The 25,491-nt window shown below is 45.4% G+C and overlaps 1 protein-coding gene across 2 annotated transcripts in view; it reads left to right on the top strand.

Moving 5' to 3' along the window:
- The first annotated feature begins 5,494 nt into the window (after positions 1-5,494).
- Positions 5,495-25,491, top strand: part of LOC144156069 (eukaryotic translation initiation factor 2-alpha kinase 3-like) — a 50,004-nt gene continuing 30,007 nt past the window's right edge. The window contains exons 1-10 of one of the 2 annotated variants that reach the window (XM_077687856.1): positions 5,495-5,775; positions 6,287-6,416; positions 9,546-9,743; positions 11,294-11,421; positions 14,328-14,562; positions 17,473-17,608; positions 19,818-19,952; positions 21,931-22,050; positions 24,043-24,163; positions 24,613-24,721. In XM_077687856.1, coding sequence (XP_077543982.1) covers positions 5,639-5,775; positions 6,287-6,416; positions 9,546-9,743; positions 11,294-11,421; positions 14,328-14,562; positions 17,473-17,608; positions 19,818-19,952; positions 21,931-22,050; positions 24,043-24,163; positions 24,613-24,721 — 1,449 coding nt within the window. In that variant the 5' untranslated portion in view covers positions 5,495-5,638. The remainder of the gene's footprint in view (positions 5,776-6,286; positions 6,417-9,545; positions 9,744-11,293; positions 11,422-14,327; positions 14,563-17,472; positions 17,609-19,817; positions 19,953-21,930; positions 22,051-24,042; positions 24,164-24,612; positions 24,722-25,491) is intronic. The other variant, XM_077687857.1, reaches the window with a different exon arrangement.

Here is a 25,491-nt window from a genome sequence, read left to right as displayed (position 1 = left end):
CGCCGATGCACCTTACTCTGGTACTTCTGTTTACAAATGCAAAAATCTGTTCTTAGGTGGTCAACTTTAACTTTGCAGGGTTCAGTATTACCAAGAGTTGCTCACTGTCTTCTTTTCATACCACATTCCACGCACAACATCCTGTGTCGCTGATCATGTGTAACATGATCAGCGATGACCTAACAATGCAATGTTCAGAGTTGGCTGGTTTCAAATGACTATGTTTTGCAAACATAGTTTCGTTTAGGTCATCGCCACCTAAAATGCACCAAATAGATGGGACAATATGAAGATAAGACAAGGCAGATGCTTTAAACTTTATTATTTCGACAGCAAATCTTGAGGATGTATGTATATGGCATGACTAGTGTAGCATTTATTTCAAGGACCACAAACTAAAAACCCACATGCAGTGCCGAGACGGTTTCTACTGCTATCAGTCACACATGGTTTTACCTGCTAAGTGAAGAATCTTGGTGAAATTCTAAAGCGGCGAACACTGCACTATAACGGCGTTCAAGTTGCGTTGCGGCATGAAAAAGTGTCAGAAAAAGCTTGAACGAAAAGTAAACAACATGCAATCAATAAAGGAAGCTAGAAAGGGGGCAGAAATCTGAAGTCAAGTAAAAGCCATGTGTTGTACCAGAGTCGAACATTAAGAGTTTAAATGTCCTCTTTTTCTCATCTATTTCGTGTGGTTTAAGCGAAACCTTTGTTATTTGAGAACTGAAGCGTCATGTTATGGAAGTCTGGACGATATGTTTTACGATTGTGCAGTTCACTGCTGCCCTTGTTGGAAAAAAGCTCTGTCACTGCCTGTTCTGAATTTTGTTTTAAGGTTTGTGGTGAGAAATGTGCTTTTATCACTTGGTGCTTCTGGCAGTACGTTGTATTCTCTGCTACACATTCAGCTGGACTCGAGGCCAGAAAAATTTTTTTATGCTTGCTGCATGTTATACACATTGTATATGTATATTTTATCATTTTTGATTATTAATAAAGTTATTTAGACACTTCGCAAGGCGTGCAAATAGCATTCACTTTCAGGGTGTTGTACTTGCTCCAGTATCGCCGGGCTCATGCCCGTGGCTGTTCTTATGCAGAGAAATAAAATTCAGATGGAGATTGATCCTTGTTTCTGCACTTATGTAAGATTGGTTGTAGGCGCGAATGTTCTATGCTTGTTATAGGAAGCTGATTAGCAAAGAAAAGTTTTATCCAGGAAATTCATAAAAACGCCTATGTGACTGGTTATTCAGTGCCTTGCCAAACTTGTAAACCGAGAAAACTGAAAAACGAGGCATATATACATCCTTTGACCCACTCAAAAGGCAGCTTCTGAAACCTGTGCCCTAGTATTTCTTGTTTTTCCATACTCCAGCAGCAACGGAAACTGTCAAACAATGCAAACAAAGCCTGTCCAGGTTGCCTAGACGGTGTCTGCCATGCTAGTGCACTGTTGCAGTTTTCGTTTTGAAGAACATCTGAACAGTCATGTTTACTCAACTCCACGGCTGTTTAGAAGATTTGAAGTTGGAACAAACTTGTTATTTTTGTTCTGGATTCCATTATTGCACCGATAAAAAAATGTTTTTCAACACAAGCAGGATAAGTCCAGACTTCAAGGGAGGAAGGGAGTGATTGTAGGGCCTGAAAATGGAGACAGAATGGTTTCTCATTACATAATACTGCATGTCTGGGACATAAGAGTTGACAATAATAAAGAAAATCGCAACAAGCAGTAGTCTGTGCAGGCACCAGTCATGTCCACAATATTGGAGCATGCTAGTTGATGTGGCACATGTTGATGTGCAATACGTTGTGCAGAGGTACAGCATATTGACACAATAAGGCACTTTTGTCCCGCCCACCCAATTTTGAAACCATGAATTTTGCACAATCTTAAGCACTTTTTGCTTCGACAAAGGTAAGTGCATAGACTGAACCCCCAGTAAATCAGTTGAAGTGAATAAACAGTACTCTGCCTGTCTCTAAAATGGTGCTTGTCAGCACAGTGGATTAATCCAGACCCCCTTGTGTCCCGAAGCGAGACGTGATAATTAAGCAAAACTTCAAGCATCTACAAACTGTAGGACAGTTGCAAGTTGGGTGAGTTGGTAGGTGTTCATAACAAATCACAGCGCGAAAGACGATACAGACGGAAGAGTGACCTCGGCGCTTGTCCTGTGGTTATTTTTATGTCTGTATCGTCTTTCGCGCTGTGATTAGTTATACAGTTGAACCTCGTTATAAGAGACATGGATGTAAGAGACAAATGGGTATAAGAGACACTATTCACCCACATGGTTGGCTGCCCCATCTTTCCCATTAAATTGACCTCTTTTATAACAGACATCGGATGTAGAAGACAGTTGGTTATAAGGGACAAGTCATCCTTGAACTTTAATTGATAATCTCGCTTGTAGCAGACATTTTAACTTCAGATGCAGTGCCACCAGTCACTAATTACAGTTGCTTCCATTCTGGAAACAGGTGGACATTCTGGAAACGTTCTGGAAACATTCTGGAAACGCCTGCAGTTGCTATTTATTATAACTTCAGCAAACACAAAGTGGTTCAGTCAGCTATGAAATGATGATGAGAAGCCCTGCCAATGAAAATGCAACCTACAGAAGTGATTGAATCTCACTGCCATCCATTGGATGGAGCGCGATCGCACATGCGGGCTCTCCCACTCGCGTAGCTCCCAATCAAGAAGCATCGCAGATGTTGGGTCCTGCAAGCGTAATGAATAGCCCGAGCACAGAGCGGAAGAAGCTGTGCTCTCTGACTATTTATCAGGCTTGTGAAATCAACATCTACGATTCATCTTCCACAAACAAGGAAAGGAAAAAAGGCTTGTATAATCGGCTGTAAAAAACAGTGTAAATACAGTCATGAAGCAAACAAAGATTCAGAGCTGTTTCATAAATTCTGGGGGCCATACATAAATTAGAATGAATCTTTTGAAACATGCTGTAGTGTTCTTTTGAGCTTATTTTAGTCATATGATGCCAACATTGAACTAGGATCTGATTAGTAAGTGAAAACATGGTTCCCTGCTTATAAGAGACAGAAACTGCTCCCCGGTACGTGTCTCTTATAAAGGGGTTCAACTGTATCCACAAACTGTTTGGAGCCGCCTTTTCCTTGCCAATACTATGAGTAAAATAAGGTACACTATGCATAACTAGGAAACAACATGATCCTTTGCATTACCTTTATTACCGTGACTGCACCCACAGCACACAGCCACGCAACTAATGACTCGACACCAAGAACACAAGACTGCGCTGCATTCTTGCCTGCTTTTATTGTGTGCACCGACAATACTGGAAGTTCAGCCACTTTGTAAAAAGAAAGAATGGCCACTGAAAAAATAACAACGCACTGACCTCGAATACATATATACAACCACACTGAAAGCAGCAACTGTCTCCAAGGCATTCTAAACAAAGCCTAAATCGGAATCGCCACGTCTCTAAGGCACACTCAAGTAAGGTACACTACCGCGATAAGGCGTTGCAATGGTTACGTCAAGCTCGGATGAACTATTGCATTTTGGTAGTTTATAACTCACACCTGAAAGGATGCTGCACCTTTTGAACAGGGTCATTAACAACTTATTAGATCCTAGATAATAATAAATGCTCCAAGGTGACCACACTCGCTGAGAAGTCAACTTCGAGGTTTTTTTAGCTACGTCTTTATGCCCTGCAAGGAAAAACTGCAAGAAATGCAGATTTTATACACCTATTAAGGAGTAACCGCATGCAGTATTTTAGTGAGCGACACGAAAAGCAAACTCATTGGGTACAGTAAACTGGTAGTATGGGTAATAGCGACGAGTGATAAAATTAATACACTGCCGCTGGGCCCCTCTGTCGCTCACATCTGGCCAGCCAGAAGATACAAAACAAGTATCAACTGGCCAAACTCGCAGCACTTCAAGCATAAGTGAATGTCAATTGAAAAAATAAAGCGTGGCTACTTCAGACGCAACCTTCATTTGTACCAGAAAAAATAAATAAATAAACAAAACAGAAGTGCATAAACAATTCAGTGCATAGAATAGCTACCTACTGAAAGACTTGTAATGGTCAGACTGGAATGGATCCGTGGATAAGGTCACTTTATTTTCTGTGTACACACTGCTGACTTCGCGGCTATAAATGCCTGTGTTACAGTGAACCCTTGCCCTAACTGTGCACACAGTGAGAACACCGAGATACAGTCCAGGCATAGGCGGGTCCTGTCAGGTTGCAGCAAGTTAAGCCCCACTAGGGTAGCAGGGCAAGTGACTGGAGGCAGCTGGCTAGGGGCACAGTGACTGCAATCTGAAGACGCTGCAAGGGAAACGTGTTCACGCAACAGTAAGTAGAAAAATCCATGACAGGGAAAATGACAGAGAAGACCACACAAGCACTGCCCCTGGTATGTCTTGTACCCCGCTCGTTTCCACTGTACTTTCACCACTTATGGAACACAGAACAGATTGACTATTGCACATTAATACACATAACGGGGGAGTTAAGCATTTCCTGGCAGGTATGCCTGGCAAGCAAAAGTGCCGGATGCAGTCAGGTGAAACAGGGTAATGCAGTGTGTTCCGACGCCTTCACGAACCACAGAAAAAAACCTTGTCATCAGCGTTCGCTCGCGCTCTAACTTCCCGTATCGATCGCACGCCAATTTTTCATTTTTGTTTTAAAATTGTGACAGCTGAGATTGGCTCGCGAGAAGCACGTTGCCTAGAAAAAAAGTTGTATCAGTGGCGTTATTAACGCCACACAAAAACAGCCGAATAAATGCCATGTGTGAGAGAGATTTGAGGGCCAACGAGTGAGAAATTTAGTCAGAATGCTTTTGCGAGCAAACCCAGCCAGCTCGCGAACGCTTGCAGACGCGAACACAGCAGCATAAAAAGCGACAACGCAACATGGTAAGAACGTGCCGTTACGAATTTCGTAAACGTCGTACTTGTAACTGTCGAGATCAGAACAACACCCGCTGCAGTAGCACACATTTTGTGGACGGCAAGCCCGCCGAAAAGGTGCGCTCACCTGAGTCTGCTAACGCTGAACTGGCTGAACCATGGCTGAACGTACCAGCCGTAGCAGCCGTAGTGCCAGGGCCCAGAAGACGCTGGAGCTCTTGAATAACGCAAACGCGACTACGAGATATAACGCCCGCGCATACGCCCTGTAGCCACCACTTGCAAAATCTAAACACGCACTCAGAAAAATGTAAAACACTCCAAAAACAAACTGCGCGGGTAGCGCGGGAAAGCTGGGTCGGAACGTTTCAACGTGACCACGTGATTGCATGTGCGCCAAGGGTTTTGTGAGCATGAGCATATAATTTCGTAATTTATTTATGCAAAAAGTTTAGATACCTGATTGTGAATATTTATAGTTTGTTAGTTTTTACATTAAAGGAAAGAAAATAAATATGAAACTGTGTCTATTTACAAACCACTCGTTGAGAACACGTCATTGCTTTACACGTTGAGGCTTGGATGAAAACAAACGTCTGCTCGTGCGCTCGCTTCAAGCAGTCATTTGGGTAGTCTGGTGGTCCTCACGTGATGCTAAACATCGTGTGTTTTTGAGCTGCCATGCTCGGATAGTCGCCTAGAATGCATTTATTCCTTGCATTTATGATCCTATTCAGTAGCAGCACCATTCAGGGTATAAGTGAGTCGTCTACCAAGGAACTTCCAGATTGCTCCAAGGCTCCGAAACCAGGCGACAGTGCCGAGAGCAAGACGTTCCGGTAAGAGCATGAGTCATCCCGCGGGCAGGTGTTCAAACGTCTTGGCAGGATCGCACTGGCGCGGTACACTTCTTCAGTGCATTGAACGTATCAGCTGTAAGTGGCAGTGCTTGGTTTGTGCGACCGATAATGTTTTGACGGCTAACCGCGTGCACCCAGTTCTCAAAAAGTTGGTTCATTGCTCGCGGCCGTCAAACGCATGGCGTTCGCATCGCCGACTAGCTCGTCTTCGCAAGATGCCTCATCTGTGGCACGCTTCTATGACAATCACGTTTTTAAAGGCATTTATATACCGTGAACTGTCAACATTCAAGCATTGGAATGTTGAATATTTTTGACATGCTTAGCCGTTGACTGCGGCACAGCTGGCGCGCGAAAGCCTTTGTGATAACTGAGAAACAGTGTCTCGTATTTTTAGCCTTAACTTTTGTTTTTGGTTTGCGTTGTTCAGTTGGCATGACTTTTTTGTTTGCTCCTGTACTGAAGTGAATGTAAACCTGCTTTCTTGCAGCGAATTATTCATTGTTAGCACACTGGATGGCAAGATATCCGCTTTGGACCCCAGAGCACATGGGAACGTGGTTTGGTCACATGAAACAGGACCAGGAAGGCTCCTTTCTTCGAGCATTAGTAAACTAGAAGTAAGCATATGCCTTTTTTTTATATAAATGGTGCACTTTATGCTGCTGCACTCGTTACAACAAAGTCCTAGGGGAAGAAAACTGGCTTCGTTATAGGCGGTGCTTCACTGAAAGCGGATATGACTTGCTCTCTATGAATTGGAATGTGGACCATGAAGCACTTCGAATGAAGCGATTTTGTTATAATAAGGGTTTCCTGTTTGTTCTGAGATCGTGAAGCTTAAATTTGGTTCACTCACTTTCTTTATGTAGCAAATGGTGGAGCAATTATACCCGTGCCACATGTACACAGAAAATAACATTGAGTGCTGAATGCCTGAAGTTTTAGTGCCATTCGCTCTAATGCCATTTTTGGTTTAAAAAGCTCTGCCTACTCTCGGAACACGGGGATTACCAAATGAAACCAACAAAACTCTCAGCACCAGAGTGTTGACACGGAAACTTTGCTGAACTTCGAAATCAGACCATTTTTTGTGCCCTCTTGGTGGCGAAGTTCTGCAGAAGACGAAGTTCACTAAAACAGTGGCAAAAAAGGCAAAACATAGTTTTGAATTTTTTTGGATTTGGCTACCGCTGGCAAGTGGCAGCAGCTGCTGAAGCCACTTTTAGGAGCAGCTCACACCGATTTTTAGAAAACACTATTTCTCGTAACGTTTTCTTTCACAAAAAACATTTTTAACCTTAATTTCTAAGATGGTTTTCTCCACGTTGAGTACTAATAAAATATTAGTGCATTTCCCTTTTTGGTCCTTATCACTATCATGCCTAGCAAATTTAATGCCTTTGCGTTTTGCCATGAAGTACGGCCCACGCAAATAATGTCATTGGTATCTTAAGGCCTTGAACACTTGCTGTCATTTCCTGTGTACGCGTGGCACGGGTATGAATACATGTTTGTACGAAATGAACTTGCTGCATGTCAGCTTTTATGTTTTAGCTTAATTTATCCATTCATTGTTCTTTCAGCATTCAATGCTGTATTCTGCACAGAATGGGTGAAATTATGGTGGCCATGATCAGCTAGTGTTTGCTAGAAAATTTTCAGAATATTTTACCCCCCAGGCACTGTGTGGAGGTATGATATTTTATTGCACTTAAAGGAGCCATGAAGAGAAAACACAAGTTTGGTTCATTCAAAAGATTGTCTCGTTAGAATCACACTGACACCACTTTTAACGTAAACTTCGCTCAAATAAGCTACATAATTAGGAAAAACGGGAATGGTCATGCGACCCACCAGCTCATTTCCCGCAACAGAACCTGTGATGTCACATGGGCTAAGCTCTGCGATTGGCGGAGGCTGGCAGAAGCAGACGCAAATTAGGTAGAGCTTACAAACTAGACGAACGAGCGATTTGCACTTAAATTTAGGGCACATTCTTTACAAAGCAATAAGAATGATGGGACAAACAGTGCAAGTTACGAAAGCACATGTAAACATAGAAGTACTGATGCGTTCTGCTGTTCGTACTGCGCACAGCATGCTTTGGTTTAGCTGCACAGCACTACGGGGCTTGGGGTTGTCGCAGACGACACTGGCCGATTGACGCAAGCAACGGTGTCTTACGTGACCCCATTTGTCGAGCGAGCACTGTTTCAGGGAACGAATATTTTCTCCCAGAACAAAAACAAGCCAGGTTTAAATGCGGGCAAAAACAAACCAAACGCTTGCCACGGTATGGTGGCGCCATCTAGGTTACGGAACGTAAAGAAACGCGGGAACAAACCCACACCGCTGTACAGGGTGGAGACAAATTTGAACGGTCCCGTGCCGCCATAATTGGGCCAACGGGCTCAACGCGTTATTCTTTTCGTTTCCCACGAGACCTAGCAACGCGAAACAGACAATATGATTCAAACTTCTTCAGTAAACCGCGTTGCGGCGATAATTTTAGCGCGGTTTTGACACAATGACTTGCTTCGGCAGCGAGCGAGCAACCGAACATGGCGGCGCCAGCGTTACGTGTCTCTACCCTGTACGGCGGATGCGTGACTGAAGGTACTCTAGGCTGCAGAGCGGTCGGTTCCTGTTATGTCACTTGGGACCACGAAAACGCACGATTGAGCGGGAAAATCAAAATTTCAACCTAAATTGTTTAATTTCTCAGTGAATAAAGCACCGTTTGTATCCGGACAAGCGCTGGGGGCACTATAAAACACGAAATCTTTCGAATAAAACCAACTTGCATTTTCTCTTCATGGCTCCTTTAAAAGGGGCGTGAATAGTGGAGGACAAATGGGACCAGTGAAAGGATGGAGGGGAAAGAAGACAACGTGAGAAGGAAGCCTGGCTTTGTGACTTTTCAAAGGCCAGTGTTGAAATGCGTGATAAAATAAAATCGATGTGCGCATGCAGTGTGTGCCTGTGCATGCGTTATATATTGCCAGAAATTTTGTAACGTCAGGAATTGACATGATTGAGTAAAGGACAAATTTATTTCCTGGCAAAAAAGTTGATTATTTATCCCTGCATTTGGTTTTTAAGAAATTGTGTTGTGTTTCTACATTTCTCGTAGCCTGTGATAGCAGTAGCAACATCCTCCCTCTCTTTAGAACATCTCACCTCTTGCATGCCGTGACTACAGCATGAGGCATGAATAGTGTTTACTGTTTCCTTGATGATTATTAACTGTCAGCAGTTTTTATTTGCATGCATCATATGCGCTGTGATGACAAATTTTATTGTGAGACAGTTTATATTCCTATTCTCTTCCTTTCCCCCCCAAAAAAGCCTTTGTAATATTAGGTTAGTTGCTAAATTTTGTTTGTGAGACTGAGTTCTTAAATTCATCAGTACGCCGTACAGATAGCCAATGGGAAACCGTAATCTGTTTATAAAATGTGTGTGTGGTGTGCATGTGCTTGGATGTACAGAAATGCACTCGCAGACAGTCCAACCCTGATATATTGAAATTGCATAGGTTCGGTAAATGGTTCAACATCGGTTTGGCATACAGAATACTAAATGTATGTAAAAAAAAAGGTTTGAGGGGGTGTTGATATCGTTCAGTATGCAATTGTTATATAAATAACGAAAATTGATATGAATGGGTTTGGAGGAGGGTTTTTGATGCGCAGACAACTCCGTAATTTGCACCACGGTCCATCTCTTTTTCTTTGCGTTGTCAGATGCATAACAGAGGTCAGCGAGTGCGCCTCGTGCCATCACTCGATGGCTCCCTGTACAAGTTCAATGGGGAGACCGTAGAGCCGCTCCCCATGTCTGCCGACTTCCTGCTGAGGAGCTCGTATCGTCTGGGCGATGACCTTGTCATAACAGGGGGCAAGGAGAGCCGCACGTACGGCATTAATTTGCACACTGGCCAGGTGAGGCATCGGGCCGCTCTGCGTGCTGCTCTTTAACCTTTTGCTCCACAGTGGGCTCATTGGATTGCCACACGTTCTCTGTTAAAGGGATTGGTGGCATGCACACTTGAAAGAATGCCCTTCGGGTGTGATGGATTGAATTTCTGCCACTTCAACAGTATGAATACAATGTATTGGGAAGAAGCTCTGCGGCTGGCAAATCAGAGTACAGCTGTTCCCCTTAGCTTCTGTCATGATCTTTTTGCTACGCTGTTTTGTCGCAATGCATTCTTGCTAACTTTCGCGATTCTCGAAATTAATTTGTCAGTACAGCTGCTGTGTGTCGCCAATTGTTTCGTATGTAAGCATGAGGTGCTACCATGTTTGTAGGCTTTGTGGATGCTAGATCTTGTTTGTTGCCAATGATTTGGCCTGGAAGCATGGTGTGTGAACGGGTTTGCAGGCTTTGCCAGATTGTCAGCTTCAGTGCATGGTGTCAAGCTGTTTGTACAAATACGATCTCAGTACGTGAGAAGCAAAGTGCAAGCAAGCTACCAATGACGTATGTAATTGTTGTACTGGTGCTGCTGCCTTGGTATGCAGTGGCAGTTGCCCATAATTCACATACTTAAAGGGGCCATGCAGACAAAATGCAAGTTTGGTTCATTCGAAAGGTTGCCTCGTTAGACTAACACTGGCACCATTAATAACGCAAACTTCACTCAAATAAGCAGTATAATGAGGAAAAAAGAGAACGGCCGTGCGCCCACTAGGTCATTTCCTCGCACTTAACCTATGATGTGTTATGGGCAGCTGTGTGATTGGCTGAGGCCGTTAAAAGCAAACGCAACTTAAGCAGGGCTTACAAGCTTGCAGAACGGGCTATTGACACTTAAATTTAGTGCATAATCATTTTACAGAAGTAAGAATGGTGTGGTAAACAATGGAAGTTCCGAACTTGCATGTAAACATAGAAGCACCTGTGTGGACTGCTTGCACTGTGCTTGCACAGCCATCCGGCGCGTTGAGCTTGCACTGGCCAACTGGCATAAGCGACATTGTCACCTGTCACTCTGTTGAACATACCCAATGTTTCATGAAACGATTACTCTCAACCGTAACAAAAGTTAGCCAAGTACAAATCCGGTCAAAAACAAAGCAAGTGGGGCAGTGGTCTTGAGCAAGATCGAGGTGCCATCTGGGAGGCCGAATGGTAAACAAGGCAAAAAAAACACGTTTGGTCGTTCGCTGCAGCCCTAGTCTCTGTACTAACAATCGTTTCAAGTAGCTACTCTGGATATGTCTTCGCTGACATCGCAAAACAGACGATTGAATGGGATATTTGAAATTTTGCCTTCATTGGTTAATTTTTCAGTGAATAAAGCATCGTTTGCTGCACAAGTGCTAGGGACACTATAAAACACCACATCTTCTGAATAAAACCGACCTTTATTTCGTCTGCATGGCCCCTTTAAGGCTACCGAGATGCAAGGTAGTTCTTAGGTGTGGCATGCAAACATTGCTTACCAACAGTGCATATAGGTGTTGACGGGCACAGTTGTTGCTTGCAGGTGCGCTATGTCTGTACTATGGGTGGCTGTGAGAATACAGAGGAGGACTTCAGCACGGAGGACGTCTTGGTTGTGAAGCGCAACACCCAGACTGTGAGAGCTGTGGAGCCACGCTCTGGCCGAGAAAAGTGAGCCCATCTTGATGTTTTGAGGCTTCTGCCCCTATTGCATTTTGTGGCAGGCATGCAACTGGTTACTAGGTATGGTGGTGCATACAGGTATTCATTGCAATTGTTCATTCATTACCATTCGTGCTCATACTTTGCCTTTTACCGTAGTGTGTTCAAAATATTTACCTTGTGTCTGGCGCATTATAGCCAAATTTGGCTGCTGCGCCAATAAAATTCAAATTCATTCATTCGTGCTCATACTTGTTTGATGAATCTTGCATATGGCTGCCATAAATGAGGCAATGTAGGCACGGAGGAGTATTTGCGTACATGTGAAAGCGCTTTTAAGGAGCGTCGCATAAAGGACGTGTACATGCCTGTCTACAGTGGAACCACTTTTATAAGGAACAGAAACGATTTTCTTGTCACTTTATGGTCACCCTAAAAAAATTGCGATATTTTTTTCTCAAAATAAATTCATCCGGAGAATTTAAATCAGCAATAAAAAAAATCGACCCTGGGGGGTCGCATTTGGCGAAAAAATTCTACCCTCAGAGGGTTAATGTCTGGGAGCTCCTCTAATAGTGCAGCTAAGCTTCCTTTGCTAGACAGAGTTTGTGAATTCAACGTTGCCGGGTAAAAGTTCCAGAGGCGGCCTGTCTGCACCCAGAGGTTCTTAGCACCCTCTGCTGTATCGCTGGCCTGACTGCCACTGTGGTCAGGTGCTCTACAGCTGCTAAGGGCTTAGGGCCGAGGGTTGGATTCGTAAATCATGGGAGATAGTGTGTCTGGGGGGGGGGGTATTTAGGAAGCTTGACTGGGACAGTGGAGAATTGCGGATAAACGGGGAACACCTGAGCCATTTGGGGTTTGCAGACAACATTGTCTGGCTTAGGGAGTCTGTAGAGCACCTGGAAAAAAAAGTATGCTTGACGAACTGCAATCGGAAAGCTTGGCCGTGGGGCTACAAGCAAATATGAGTAAGTTTAAAGTAATGATAAATAAGCATGCTGAAAGCGCCCTCTTCAGCTTAGGTAACACAATGCTATAAAAAGTAGGAGAGTATAACTACCTGGACATGTTGTCAGATGCTGATCCAAACCACGAGAAAGAAATCATGTCCAGAATTGGTATGGGCTGGGGTGCACTGGGCAAGCACTCCCAAGTAATGAAAAGTAAGCTAGACCTCTGTCGCTGAAAAGAATAGTGTACAATCAGTGTGTGTTGCTGGTGGTGATGTATGGAGTGGAAATGTGGTGCCTTACTAAACAACTGGAAAGCAAACTTAAATTGGCCGGACATAGTCCAAATAAAGGAAAAGAACTGGACTTGGGCTGGCCACGTAGTGAGACGAACCGACAACCGGTGGACCACCAGGGCAACAGAGTGGCTACCAAGAGGTGGGTCTTGAAGTAGGGGAAGGCCAGTAACTAGATGGAGGGATGAAATAAGAAAATCGGGATACAAGGAGTGCACACAGGCAGCGTAGGGCAGGAGCGGGTGGAAATCAGTGGAAGAGGCCTTTGTTCTGCAGTGGACCCGAGTAGGGTGGTGATGGGGCCACTGCAGTGGGTTGCCTGACACTTGCACTGCCTCTGCAGTTCTTGCTCGGGGCAAGGTGAGGTCTTGGTATGCTTGGCCATGTTAAAATGTTGCCACAGGCCTCTGAAAAGGCATTGTTATCAAAATTAGACAAAAATATTTCCAAATGGGCAACAACAAAAGCAATCCCTGCTGTAGAGGCATGTATTTGTTTTCCTACTCTAAGGCAGCTTCTTTTGTCCACATGTTATTGGAAGGTTAGTGATTGAGTGTGTTAGAATATTAAAAACAAATGGGGTGGCAGATATGGGTACATCATGTATTAAAACCAATTTAAATTGAGAAACAAACTGACACTGGGATCAATTGCTGCCCCACTCTTGCTGTGGTGTACAACCATTACCTTGGTAATAGGGTAGTGTGACATTATCCAATCCACTTTAAACATTTTTCTTCAGTACACCATCAGTGCTTGGATTTTGTGGTTTATTTTCTTCAGAAATGTGAGATTATGACAATCCTGCTGATTTATATATTTTTCAGCATGAGTGGGAACTGAGCCTTTTTGGCTTTTTTGTTGTTCTTTTTTTTAACACGAAAGTGTTTTTATGCCAGGAAAAACCAAGATTTCACTGACGTCATATCCACCACGGAAATTACACCAGTGTGAGCACAGGAGAAATGGCAAGAAAAGTTCCATTGACGTGGATGGTGCTGCCGTCTAGGAGAGGTGAAGTGAAGTAGGGCATCATGACGCTAACGAGTGCCGACAGTTGGTGCCTCTGTGGTCACACCTTTGCCGAAGTGACCCACCAGCAGAATGCCGCTCGCCAAGCACGCCCACAAGACAGCCGCCGACCCGCAAATCATGCTCCTTTTGCTGCAGATTTCGTAGCACATTTCACTTTCATGTTTTACCAATTCCTATGACAGAGGAATAAACCATTTTTTTTTTTTTTTTTTTTTTTTCCGTGCAGGTTAAAGATCTGGAAGGCTGGCCCATGGGCAAAAAGTGTCTGCAAAAAAAAAAGCAATAAATTGCTGGCGCCTGCTCCCTCCCCTGTTAAACAAAATGGCAGAGCGTTGAGCTAGTGTTACGTGATGTAAGAAGACGTTGTTGGGATGCACAGAAGGGGAAGTAATTTTTCTAGCACTATAAAATGGTACTCGGTGCAAGAGTAAATGCGTTTGTCTCTGATCCTTTGCCCTGTCTTAGTTTTTGTATCAATCATCACAGTGAGTGGTTGGCTCGTGTGATATTTCTGGACTTCACAACAAGTGGTGCTGCGTTAATGCGTTGGTATTGAGGGCCTTTGCCAGGCAGAGCTAGGCTGGGTCGACGTTGGCACCGTGCAGCAGAGATGCCACCCTGTGTGTTGCAGGTGGAACTTCAGTGTGGGTGAGAACCAGCTGACTGTGCTGAAGGGCCTGTTGGCCGGCTGTGGAGGCAGCAGTGAATCGGGCAGCAGCAGTGACGATGCCTACCTGGGGGAGGAGCCCGCCAACTGCTCCAGCGACGAGGGCTGTCCCGAGCGCAGCCTGATCCAAGTTGTGGTCCCGGAGGGTCTGGTTGCAGCCACCAGCTCACAGGGGGGATCCCTGGAGTGGTCGGTCAAGGTAGGCACTCTCGCTCCCTCTGCTGGCTGCGCTAGCTGTCGACATGCAGCTACTCTGTCTCCTCCCACTAGCAAATGCCGAGTCAGGATCGTGGGTCTCCACATTCCCACAACACCTAGCTAGTCTTTGTGGCACATATACAGTCCTCGAAAAAAGTTTACAGACCACAAGGACAGAAATTTTGGGCAGTTTCTCTTCTTCTTGGCAGCCCGGTCACGAATGTGCATGTCTTATAGGTAATTGAGGACTTAAATCCAAACAGTGGGGTCTGCAAACTTTTGTGTAAAGTGGCGGCTTCCTCCACCCTCTGTACCGCCACTCCGAGTTTTACGTGTACATGCTGAGAACTGGGAAACAGCACTGAGTTGTGTATTTAGCAGGCCCAAGGGAACTTTTTAGGGAAGTGGTGCCTTTCTTTAAGGGGACGTGCTCCTCCAAACAACTTTTTTTTTAATAATGAAGTTAGGAGGCTGAAATTTTCACAGCTTATAGAGATTGAGCTCCTCTGGTCATATATGTAATCAGATTTTGAATAGCTGCTCCGGATAAAATGTTACGCAGCATGACTTTCAGAAAAATGGCTTTTTTTGTGCACACTTTTTTTTATAGTAAAAATTTTTTCTGAAACTTTTAAAATAGCCTAGGTGGTTCCTTATGAACTGCAGAGTGCACAAATCTACCTAAAAAAGCCCCATCATCATTTTCCTCAACACGAAAAAAAAATGACTGGTAGTGTGCCTTTTTTTGTTCTGTATATTTTTGTTTTATGACCGCCAGAAATATCTAAGGACACAAATTGCATAATGAACAAGATTTGTGCACTCTACGTGTTATAATGAACATTTGTGCAAAATTTCATCCTGATACGACAACTTTAACTGGGAAAATAAGTGTGCACAAACTCAGAAAACAGACAAAAACAACAAGCTGAGAAAAACGCAATTGAAAGTTTATTTCTTTGGCAGATTCAGAAATTCTTGCTCGAACAACATGAAATTTGGTGGGGATACAGTCTGAAATGTCCACATTGAGGTACTAAAACTAGAATGCTCCTGCTGCATAAGTTGCACCCTCACGGTTTTTGCTGGGGTAGTCCTTGGTGTGGGACCGTTTCACCAGGCTGCGGCAATGGGGCTAGCCTTAGCAGTCAGCTTTGCACACATCTGCCTGACCCTCCGCTGGTCACTTGCATTGCTTAGTCTGACCAGTTCTTCTGAAGGGAAGATACCTAGTTCTTGGAGAACTTGCTCAAAGCTAGTGTGGCCTCTGTTGAACCACAACCCTGTGAGGGCAGTGGCAGTCTCCACTACAGTGAACTGCAGGTTGTACGATAGCGTCCTGTGCCAGATGCGCAGTGCTGCTTCCGTCTCCATGGCATGGGATGAGCAGTCAACATTTTTTTCACACACAAGAGGCATGAAAGGCTTGCCACACTTCCTCCTCTTGCTCATCAAGCTTTTGGTGGCGGCTACAAGTACAAGTAGTTTGACAGCACCTCAAAATCCAGGCAGAGACCAGTGTCAAGAGAAATGGCAGTGCTGTTGTGTCTCGTGTCTTTGCTTCTGCCAAGTACCATCAAAAATCACACTGAGGTCAGTCTGACCAGCTTGCAACGCAGTTACTTGCCTTGCTTCAGCAAGGTTGTCAGAGACGCCTTTTGTGGCCGCAACATGAACTTTCTTGGCAGTGTTGTAGAACGTCTTTTGATGCTGTGGTTTTGGTAGACCAAGAATGGCACAAAACCTGCATAGCTGATCGTGTCCGATGCCAACCGCGCGTGCAGCGAGTACCGCTTTCACATTGACGGCGAAACTATCACGGGGAGGCCGCAAACCGGAACTGCAGAGTTCCGGTTTGCGGCCTCCGCGACCGACGGCGGCAGCGCGCCTCGACGAGTAAACAGAAGAAATCACTCCCGAAGCCACTCCCGCAGGGCACTTCTCGTTTTTGCACTTCAGTTCCAGTACCGATGCGAGGCCCTTCCGCTTGTTCGCAACCTCGACTACGACGAGTTCGCACTTCCCGCACGTCGCGCACACGGCGGCACTCAAGGTCAGTCAGAGCGCCGACTCCACAGATAACTGCACCGCTCCCGTGGCTGGCTGTCTCCTCACCTTGGAAGGCTGCCGACTTCTTCTCCGATGCGCTTATAAAGTCGATATCTTCGCTGATAAAATCAGCCCCGCCTGGTAGAGCCGCGCTTGCAACGCTTGAAGGCCCGGCGCCGTTAGGCCTCACGGTGCCGGTCGTGCCGGCATTGGCCGTGGTCGTCACAATGCTGCGCCGCTTGCGCTTTCCTTTGTACCGGCATGAAGTACGCTGCTTCCGGCGACAGAAGTCACGCTTCTCCTCACCGTTCACGATTAAAAACACACGATAAGGAAATAGAAAAGATAGCGCGAAGTAGCGAACGGAACGATGCGGGCGATGGCGGCTCACAAGCGGCAAGAGCCAATGGCGGTCCCGCTTTCGCGTCACGTGATTTAAATGCCCAGTGGGAGCTCGCAAAACAAGCGGGAAGAAACATTTTTTTTATTTTTTTTACGCGGAGATACGAAGCTGGCGAGCGGCTCAATCGAGAGAAGAAGGCTTGATCTACCTCTCTCAAGTGACCAAAATGGCGGCGAGCCACGCTGCCGTGCGGAATAAATTCTCAAACCTGGCCGAAATTTGGCTTGATTGCGCGATTTCTTGGGTCACCGCGAGTCATTCAGACACATTTTTCACTAAGTTCTCGTTCGTATTTCGTTTTCATTTTTTTACCCATGAAAGAAGGATAGTCAAAGATGCTAATGCAAGGGAAAACAAAAAATCGGTATATTTCGAAAAAATCGCGTTTTTTCGACCCGCGTGTCCCCTTAAGGCCACCTGCCTGGGCCTGCTAGTGAGCAGCCCCTTGCTTGTGTGCAGCTGCCCAGTCCTGTTGTTGGAGCGTGGCACCTGCGAGATGGAGAACTGGAGGTGGTGAATTTGTTTGAGCAGAGCCGCATCTTGGGCTTGGATGGCCCCAACCAGAGCAAGGACAGCAATCCAGTGCTCTACCTTGGTAAGCTTCCAGTAGTGTCGCTAGGTCACTCACAGTGGCTGCCATTTGTGAGTGCATGATTCGGGCTGCTGTCTTGACGGTTGGTTTTAAATTTCTGAGGCGCGTTGAAATTTGCGCAATGACAGTTTTTGAGAAGATTTTTGTATTGTTGTTTTTAAGGTTTATTCTTTTTAAATGGTCACACTGCATGCAGTGCTTCTTTGTACTTGTGGGCATTGTGGGCAATGTTTTAAGGATGAGATGCAGAAAAAGAGTACGCAGGGCAAGTTCTGGATGTCAAGTGGCTGTTACCAATGAAGCGCGCTCAAGGCGCAGGCAGCACGGGGGGGGGGGTGTATTACATGGGCAGAATTCCTACATAGTTGTATGCTTGCATGTGGCATGAACATATTTAGATGTGCAATCTTCTTCTTCTTTCTTTTTTTTGACAACGTAAGAGAAGGGGTGCTTATGCACTTCTCACCTTCATTTGAATGCTCAGTGTTTCGAACTGTTTCCTACATGCTTTGCTTTTGGAGCACTGCATGAGAAATGCTTTTCTAAAATCTGGGTGGTACAGTCAGTGATGGCAGTGGTGCTAAATTCCCCCCTGATGATTATGCCTGAACCGGTGCATGGTGCTGGGACTGTCATTTACAGAGCATCTTGATTTTCAAGTGTAGTTCTTTCCATACGATAAAGGTATGTGGCACACCAGGCCTGTTTTCGGCATCATCATGGTTAGCCTATTGATGTCCACTCAGGACAAAGGCCCCTCCCATAGATTTTGTACCTTTTCTAATGTTCACTATCCAAATCCATTTTTTGCCCTTGAATTTTCTCTCCATTGAGTTACATCTGTCTTCCCTTACGTGCAGTCTCATCTCTCAGTAGCCATTCCGTTACCGTGGTGGGCTACCGGTTGTCGTTTCTTCGCGTTGTGTACCCTGCCTAACTCCCCTACTTCCATCTAAATGTCGTCTGTGAGATCTTCCACCTGAGTTTGCGCTCATTTCTTATCTCCAAGCATTACTCCTATCATCCTTCTTTCCATTGCTGATTGGGCTGACCAGTCTACTTTCCAGGGCCCACTTGCTCGAACAAGCATGCTTATTGGCAGTCTTATTCATGGTCTAGTCTTATTCACGGACTTCAATAAGCCTGTGGATGAGATTCGGACTAGTGCGCTTCCCGAAAGCACACAGGCTAGGTTAGAGAGCGGTCTTATTGATGTCTATAGGGACAGTGGGTACCCAGCCGTGCACAGGAGGGGCCCCTAGGAAAGAGTGGGGAATGCGGCAAAGGTACTGTCACTTTGGCATTTCCGACCTGTAATCGTTCAGTATGCATTGGCTGTATACTGTTGTTTTCAAATAAAGAGGTAGCCTACTGTTCATTACATGAAAGTACTTATTCTACACGTGTTCTTCGTCTCGTGGTTTGGATCTGCACTTATTTGCCTAGGGTAGTTATGTTCATCCACCTCTTATAGTAATTTATTGCCTAGGCTGATGGGAATGCTTTTGGAATATATATTTAATGTGTATTACTTTTGATCTCTTCATATTTATCTTTAATCTCAGCGCTGAGCTTTCTGGGTACATTCTTTGCAGATCGTGCCATGATTCACTGAACAAGATGATGTCCTTAAATCTCAAGTGGCTCAAATATTCTTTTTGCTTATCCCAATCAAGCTTTGTAAATGCCCCTCTTTACCATTCCCCGGCTCTTTACACCTTTATACATGGTTAAAAAAAAACTGTGATTGCATGTTTCCTTGCCCAGGTGTTTATTTTTTGCGCCATTTACCATGGGAAAGGTATGTGCCCAACTTACCTTGGGTGGAAACACTAAGCTAACTCAACACTATCCCGCCAACTTTTTAGGGAACACTGAAGTGTGGAGGCTAGGTGGCCTGTATTGGTGGATTACAGTGCTGTGAATACAAATATAACACTCGCATCAGCAGCAGTTGCTCGCTAACACGGAAAATGCAAAGAGTAAGGAAATGCATATTGGCACCCTATACACTTTCCCGCGCTACAATTTGTGACATCGCGAATTACGAATGCATAGTGAAACGAAATTGGTGGCTGAAACAAACACTGAAACATGTTTTTCTGAAACAGACATATTTTGACCTAGAGACAGTTTCGGGCAGTGCATGCATACTTAGTGTAGACTTGGCAGGTGAGGATTATCCGTGCGTTGTGCGTTTTCTCATTTGCAGGCATGCATGACAGGCAGCTTTACGTGCAGCACAGTGGCAGCCTGCAGCCGGACTATTTTGAGACTGCCGTGCAGGTGGTCGATCCTCATCGGAGCCGTCTGCCAAGGGTCGAGTGGAAGCCTTATGTTTCATCAGGTAGGGATTGTGCAATCTAAGAGGCCTCCTGATCCCATTAAGTTCATGTGAAGACAAAAGAGCACAAGGGGTGGTAAAAAAAACTATGCGCAAGCTTTCCCGTGTGAATGAGGTTTACTTTTTATTAAATACACCCACTCACGTTGGACTATGCTGCATCAGCGTTTCGCTGCATTTTTTATCAGCTTAAGCTTCTGTCTAGATTTTATATACGAAGCCAGGTGGGTGCCAGATACCGGCTAACTGAATCTGTTGCAAAACTTTTTTGTTATTATGAGCAGGATAAGGTGTGGAGTTCCTTCCCAACAAATATGGTCTGCATATCTTGTAGATTTCTGAAGTTACCATCTAAACAGCTTGTAAAGCAAGGCATTGCACTGCTGTGCTCAAATTGATCCATTGAAAGGTAAGGAAAACAGAATGAGCTTAAGAATCAAGACAGTGCAGCAATTGCATGAGACCATAAATGAATAATGCACAGAAAAAAAGGCAACAAAGTGTAGAGTTGGGCTAATTGGTAGTCTGTGGTGTGAGCAAACAAGAACAGACGTTGAAGCCTTCTCTGTCACAGAAGCCTTGTTCATAGAAGTGTTTATATATTGCCAAAAAGCGGCTCACAAACCAAAAAGGGAAGTGTACTACTGCTGACACTGCTTAGATGCCTTCACGTTGAAGTTGTCAGAGTGGAGCTGGCTTACCACCCCTGAGCATAGGAAACACTTGCATACACTTTTCGAAGTTGCAGTCCTTGTTGCCAGTGCTATTTGGTTCTTGACTGTCTTTATAGTGCCGAATGAGGTAGTATTGTAATTTTTGTGATACAGGGATAAAGAAGGGAAAATGGAAGTTGACAAAAAAATTCCCTGTGTTCTGGAAGCGGGAAACAAACCCACAACCTCTGCATAATGTGTGCGGTGCACTGCCAGTTGTACACAGTTGGTAATGTATCCAGCATACACTTGGGTACGCAAGAGTATAGATGGGAATTCAGTTTCCTCTGTAGCTCAATTGGTAGAGCAATGAAGGTGTGTGGGCTATGATCCCACTCAAAACATGAATCTTTCCGAAATTAGGGACATGGGTTCGATTCTTGGCCGTGATGGCTGCTTTTCTGATGGAAGCCAAAAGCAAAAATGCCCGTGTTGAAGATTTCGACGCACGTTAAGGATTCCCAGGAGGTCAAAATTAATCCGGAGCCCTCCACTGCAGTGGGCCCGATCGCCTGTGTAGCATCAGTGCGTTAAACCTCATCGCACGCACACACACACGCACGCACGCGCACACGCGCACTGGGGTGGGGAGTCTGCCCTGATACAAAAGTGCAAAATACCTCTGTATCAGTTCAACCACTGGCCTTGACAGATGTGCTGTAGGGCAGGGGTTCTCAAGCATGTTGGTCCCAGGGAACCCTGCTAAGTTCCGTAAAGTGCCAAGGAACCCCCCCCCCCCCCCCACCCCCTCTCCCACCATTTTTCGTTCCGTTCATGCTACATTAACGTGCAATAAATTCAAAAGCAAGCAAGGGTATCGTTTTTTTTCCCCTGTCGACTTTACGCGAATGCGTACGCTAGCGACACCTATCTCCAAACAGGAGAAATGCGCATGGGGGTAATATAAGACCGAGACTCAAGTGCAATAGTTTAACCACGTGGCCCGTTTTCGGAGTCTGGCTGCCTACAAGCTGCTGGCGAGATTTATTGCGCAGCTCGCGCGTTTCTGTTATGCGCCGAGATGTGCTTACTGACACTCGGGCGTGAGTAATGGAGGTTCCTTAGATCGATCGCACCTCAAGTTCACCATATAAGACTTTGCGACTGCGGAACCAGGGAAAATTTATCAGTGGCTCGCGGAACCCTGAGGAGGGGCCTGCTCAGGGTTCCTGCTCAGGTGGGTTCCTGCTCAGCGGAACCCACTTTGAGAAACCATGCTGTAGGGTATGCTCGTATTAGCAGCTTATCTAGACGGTCTTTCTTTTCAGCACCAAGTCGAACACCAATCATCAATACTGGCAATAAACCGGCACCTCCAATGTTGGAAGAGGCCAGCTCTTCAAGGAAGGCCCTCATGATCAAGGATGATATATTGGATTACCCCTTCGGTAAGAAGGCATTGTGTACATTTGGGCATGCATCCTTTGCATTGGTCTGATGACCATCTGTGACATGTTTTCACTCCTTTGAGGTTCTCATTATTCATTTCAAGCACTCTGTTATGCTGGATCTTCCTTGGAGGGAGCGGAGCACTGCAGAAGCACGCATGTTAAAATAGATACTGTGTTTAGGGCCAGGACTTGCGATATTTTTGCAAGTATAACCTGCACGAGTATTTGACAAGTCTTGAATGGGGGTGCAGGTAACACACAAATATTGCCCTGAAATGCAGCTTCACTGCAATGCGAGCTGCACTGGGTGGGAGGCACATGTGGTCACCAGCCGTCATGGCAATCTTGCTCCTGCTCCATTCTAGCCGGCTTATTGTCACAAGCAAAAGTAAAGTGAAGCTTTACTGTTCAGTCTTGAACCTGCATCATCTTATTTTTATCGCAAGCACACTTGCCTTTCAAAGTTGAGGTGTTGCCATATGGCATCAAAGAGGATGAGATAAGAGGCACCACCTCTAACAAGCGAAAGGGGAGCTCTTGGCTACCTAGCAGCTGTCTGAAGGTAATCAGCATGGTAGGTGTGGCTGGCCGTAGTGCATTATGGTTACTTGGCTGCTTTTTAAATGCGAATGCATTTCTTAGTCGAGCCATGTCAGGTGCCGTGCGGCGTCCACGCGCCCGCAGGTGTTATCTCTCCGCTCTCACCCCCTCTCCCATAGCAACAGCTGCGAGCGCACGCGCTCCTCCTCTCCCCTAGCAACCGGAGCAGGTGGTGCGGACGGATCAGCGGCGAGTGAGTGGAGGGGAGGAGCGCGCTCGGGCGTGTGAGGGCGCTCTCATCGCGGGAGCTCGCCGGAGCTCCCGTGTGTGTGGGAGAGTGTAGGCGAGGGTAGGCGCGGTGCTTCGGTGCTTCTCCTCTCGACGCTCGCCCCACTCTCCCACGCCCGCACGCTTCTCAAAGACCCTTTGACTGTGCACTTTACCGACCACAAGGCAGTGATCGTGGCCGTCAAGTACAACGACAACACAAACAGGTGTTAAATAAATGGTTACGCTACAAATCACCGTCTCCTCATTAATTATAAATTCCGCGCACTCTCGCGCAAAAGAAATGCATTCGCATTTCCTCACAATTCCCTTCGGGGAGGTGGGGTGAATTTTTTTGGTGCAGAGTACCTTAGGACCACACAATGTCCGTCCGCGTCCGTGTGCATAGCATTTACAATCGCAAAAAATCACACAGGCACCAGCAGGATTCGAGCCTGTGTCACGTAGACCAGACAGAGTTAGTGTCAGTCGTCTTACCCATTGGGCTACGACTGTGAGTTAGTACCCGAGAGTCAAATGGCGTACTCGCTCGCCTGTAACGGTGCAGAGTACCTCAGGACCTCCCAATGTCTGTCCGCGTCCATCCGTGCGCACACCACCATCAAGCGAAAATCAAGCGAAATTCGATTTGAGCCGTGACTTGCAACTCACGGCTAAATCGAGTGACGGTCGGGGTGCAAATGGGATGTCATTTCGAGTCCTCGTACTCCGCACCCTTGCCATCATCCACAGAGTGGAGATGCTGCCATTTTTTTCCTCCTGTAATGTGCTTTTTGGGTGCCAGTAAAAAAAAAAAAAGCTGAAGTTTGACAATTGATGGTACATTCAGTATCTGAATAAACATGATGTAATTGGGCAGTATTTTTTTTTACAAACCTTGAAATTTGTCATTGTGCAGTCCATGGTGTGGGCAATATAAATATATGGGGAAGTTTTTTGTTCTCTTTTGCGGCACAACATGGGGGCAAGGGATGTTCATGGGTTAGTTAAACGCGCAAAAGTATTGCATGTTTGGTGAAGCAGAAGTGTGGCATGCCATGCGGTTTGTGCTGTGCTGGCTTTGTGCTGTTTTAAAAGTAATTTTAGTGCCTATTTATTTTAAACTCGGTGTTGCAGTTCAGCAGGTAACGAAGTGTATATTGTCTGGTTCTTCCGTTGCAGACACGGGCTACTATCTCTACAGGGGTGTTGACCTAGACAACGATTCAGTGCTGTTGTGCGAGAAAGAAGAAGCTGCTGAAACCTTCAATGAGCACATTGTTAGATCTTTGCGCTTTTGGTGGTAAGTCCGGCTTATTTTCTTTCTCTCGAAGAGTATACTGTGCTCAAATTTTTTGAAAATCAAAAACAAAAGGAACTTAAAAAAGAGGGAGGGGTATAGTAGAGGTAGGTTCCTCCACAGGCTTTGGGAAAGATTATGACAAGATGTTGTCTGTAAGTAGCATGCTGGTAATATCATTGCACGTAAGACCTTTTATAAACATCCGAATGTTTTCAACCTCAATTTTGATGGTGCTGCTTGTTCAAATGGCAGTTTGCGTAAAGCATATGCATTTAATGAGACTCCACTCCAGTTTAGACCACGTTGGGTAATCTTTATTCTCCGTGGTTCAGCTGCGAGGGTGCTGGTGCAGTTTCTCACTGCAGTGCACATTTTGCGTAAACTTTGTTCTTTTGTCTGTGTTTGCCACGCTGTGTCAGTTCAGAAACATTTGCGGTTTTTGTTGACAGGAAGGAGATTTCGCTGATTGTCTTGGCAACTTTTCTAATGAACATCTTTATAACGCGGCACGTGCTACGACGGTCCAAGCTTAAGCAACTACAAGAACTGTCATCTAAGGTAAAGTACCTTCCTTTGGTTATGTACCGTGTTGGATTTGCAGTGCAGTGACTGTATAGGCTGGTCAGTGCACAGCAGCTGATAGTCTTTAGTTGAAATGAGGTCAAGCTGTGGCCAGTTACTGTTCAACTAGTTGCGCCCTCGGAGCTATCAATAGCAAAGTATGAGGAAATTTCAATTGCTGGCTTATCTGTGCCAGACTTCCAGCCATGACTATGTTGCTGTGAGAACATGTTAATAAAGGAGGGCAGCTTGTTCGCGCGTGTTTGCAGGCTCGTTTTTGTGGCCTTGGACGCCGTGTTTGTGATGGTGGCGAAATATGAAGAGTACTAAATATAAGCCGGGACGAGCTGGTCCTAGCTCACATTTACTCTTGGGAAGACTTGAAGGCGCAACATAAATAGCACCAATAACCAAATACGAGGGAACACGCTACAAATTCGGTGGTGGACTTATTGTCTTGTTTTGGACAGCTTGCCTTCAATGCTGAATATTGAACGAGTTCAGTTTTAGTGTACTCAGTCTTAACTTGCACTAGCCCGAGCCATTACCTAGAACATTAGAAAGGGCACAAGGAATGAGAGTTGGACAGCAAGAACAAGTGCTTACTTACAAGGGATACAAACGAGCCGTTGCACAAAAAAGGCACTTGTTCATGTTCCTTCTTTCGGTCCCTTGTTCCTAGTGCGCTTCTTAAAGTCCTAGATGTACCAACTGGCCCAACTTTTGGTGTTACTTCTGTCCATTAGCTAGAGTTGTACAAGCTGCTT

Source organism: Haemaphysalis longicornis, unplaced genomic scaffold (assembly GCF_048455015.1).
Source record: "Haemaphysalis longicornis isolate Haplotype H1 unplaced genomic scaffold, Haemaphysalis longicornis Haplotype H1 scaffold_1, whole genome shotgun sequence".
NCBI classification, from domain to species: domain Eukaryota; kingdom Metazoa; phylum Arthropoda; class Arachnida; order Ixodida; family Ixodidae; genus Haemaphysalis; species Haemaphysalis longicornis.
Note: the sequence above shows the minus strand (reverse complement) of the source record. Positions and strands in the feature narration are given on the sequence as shown.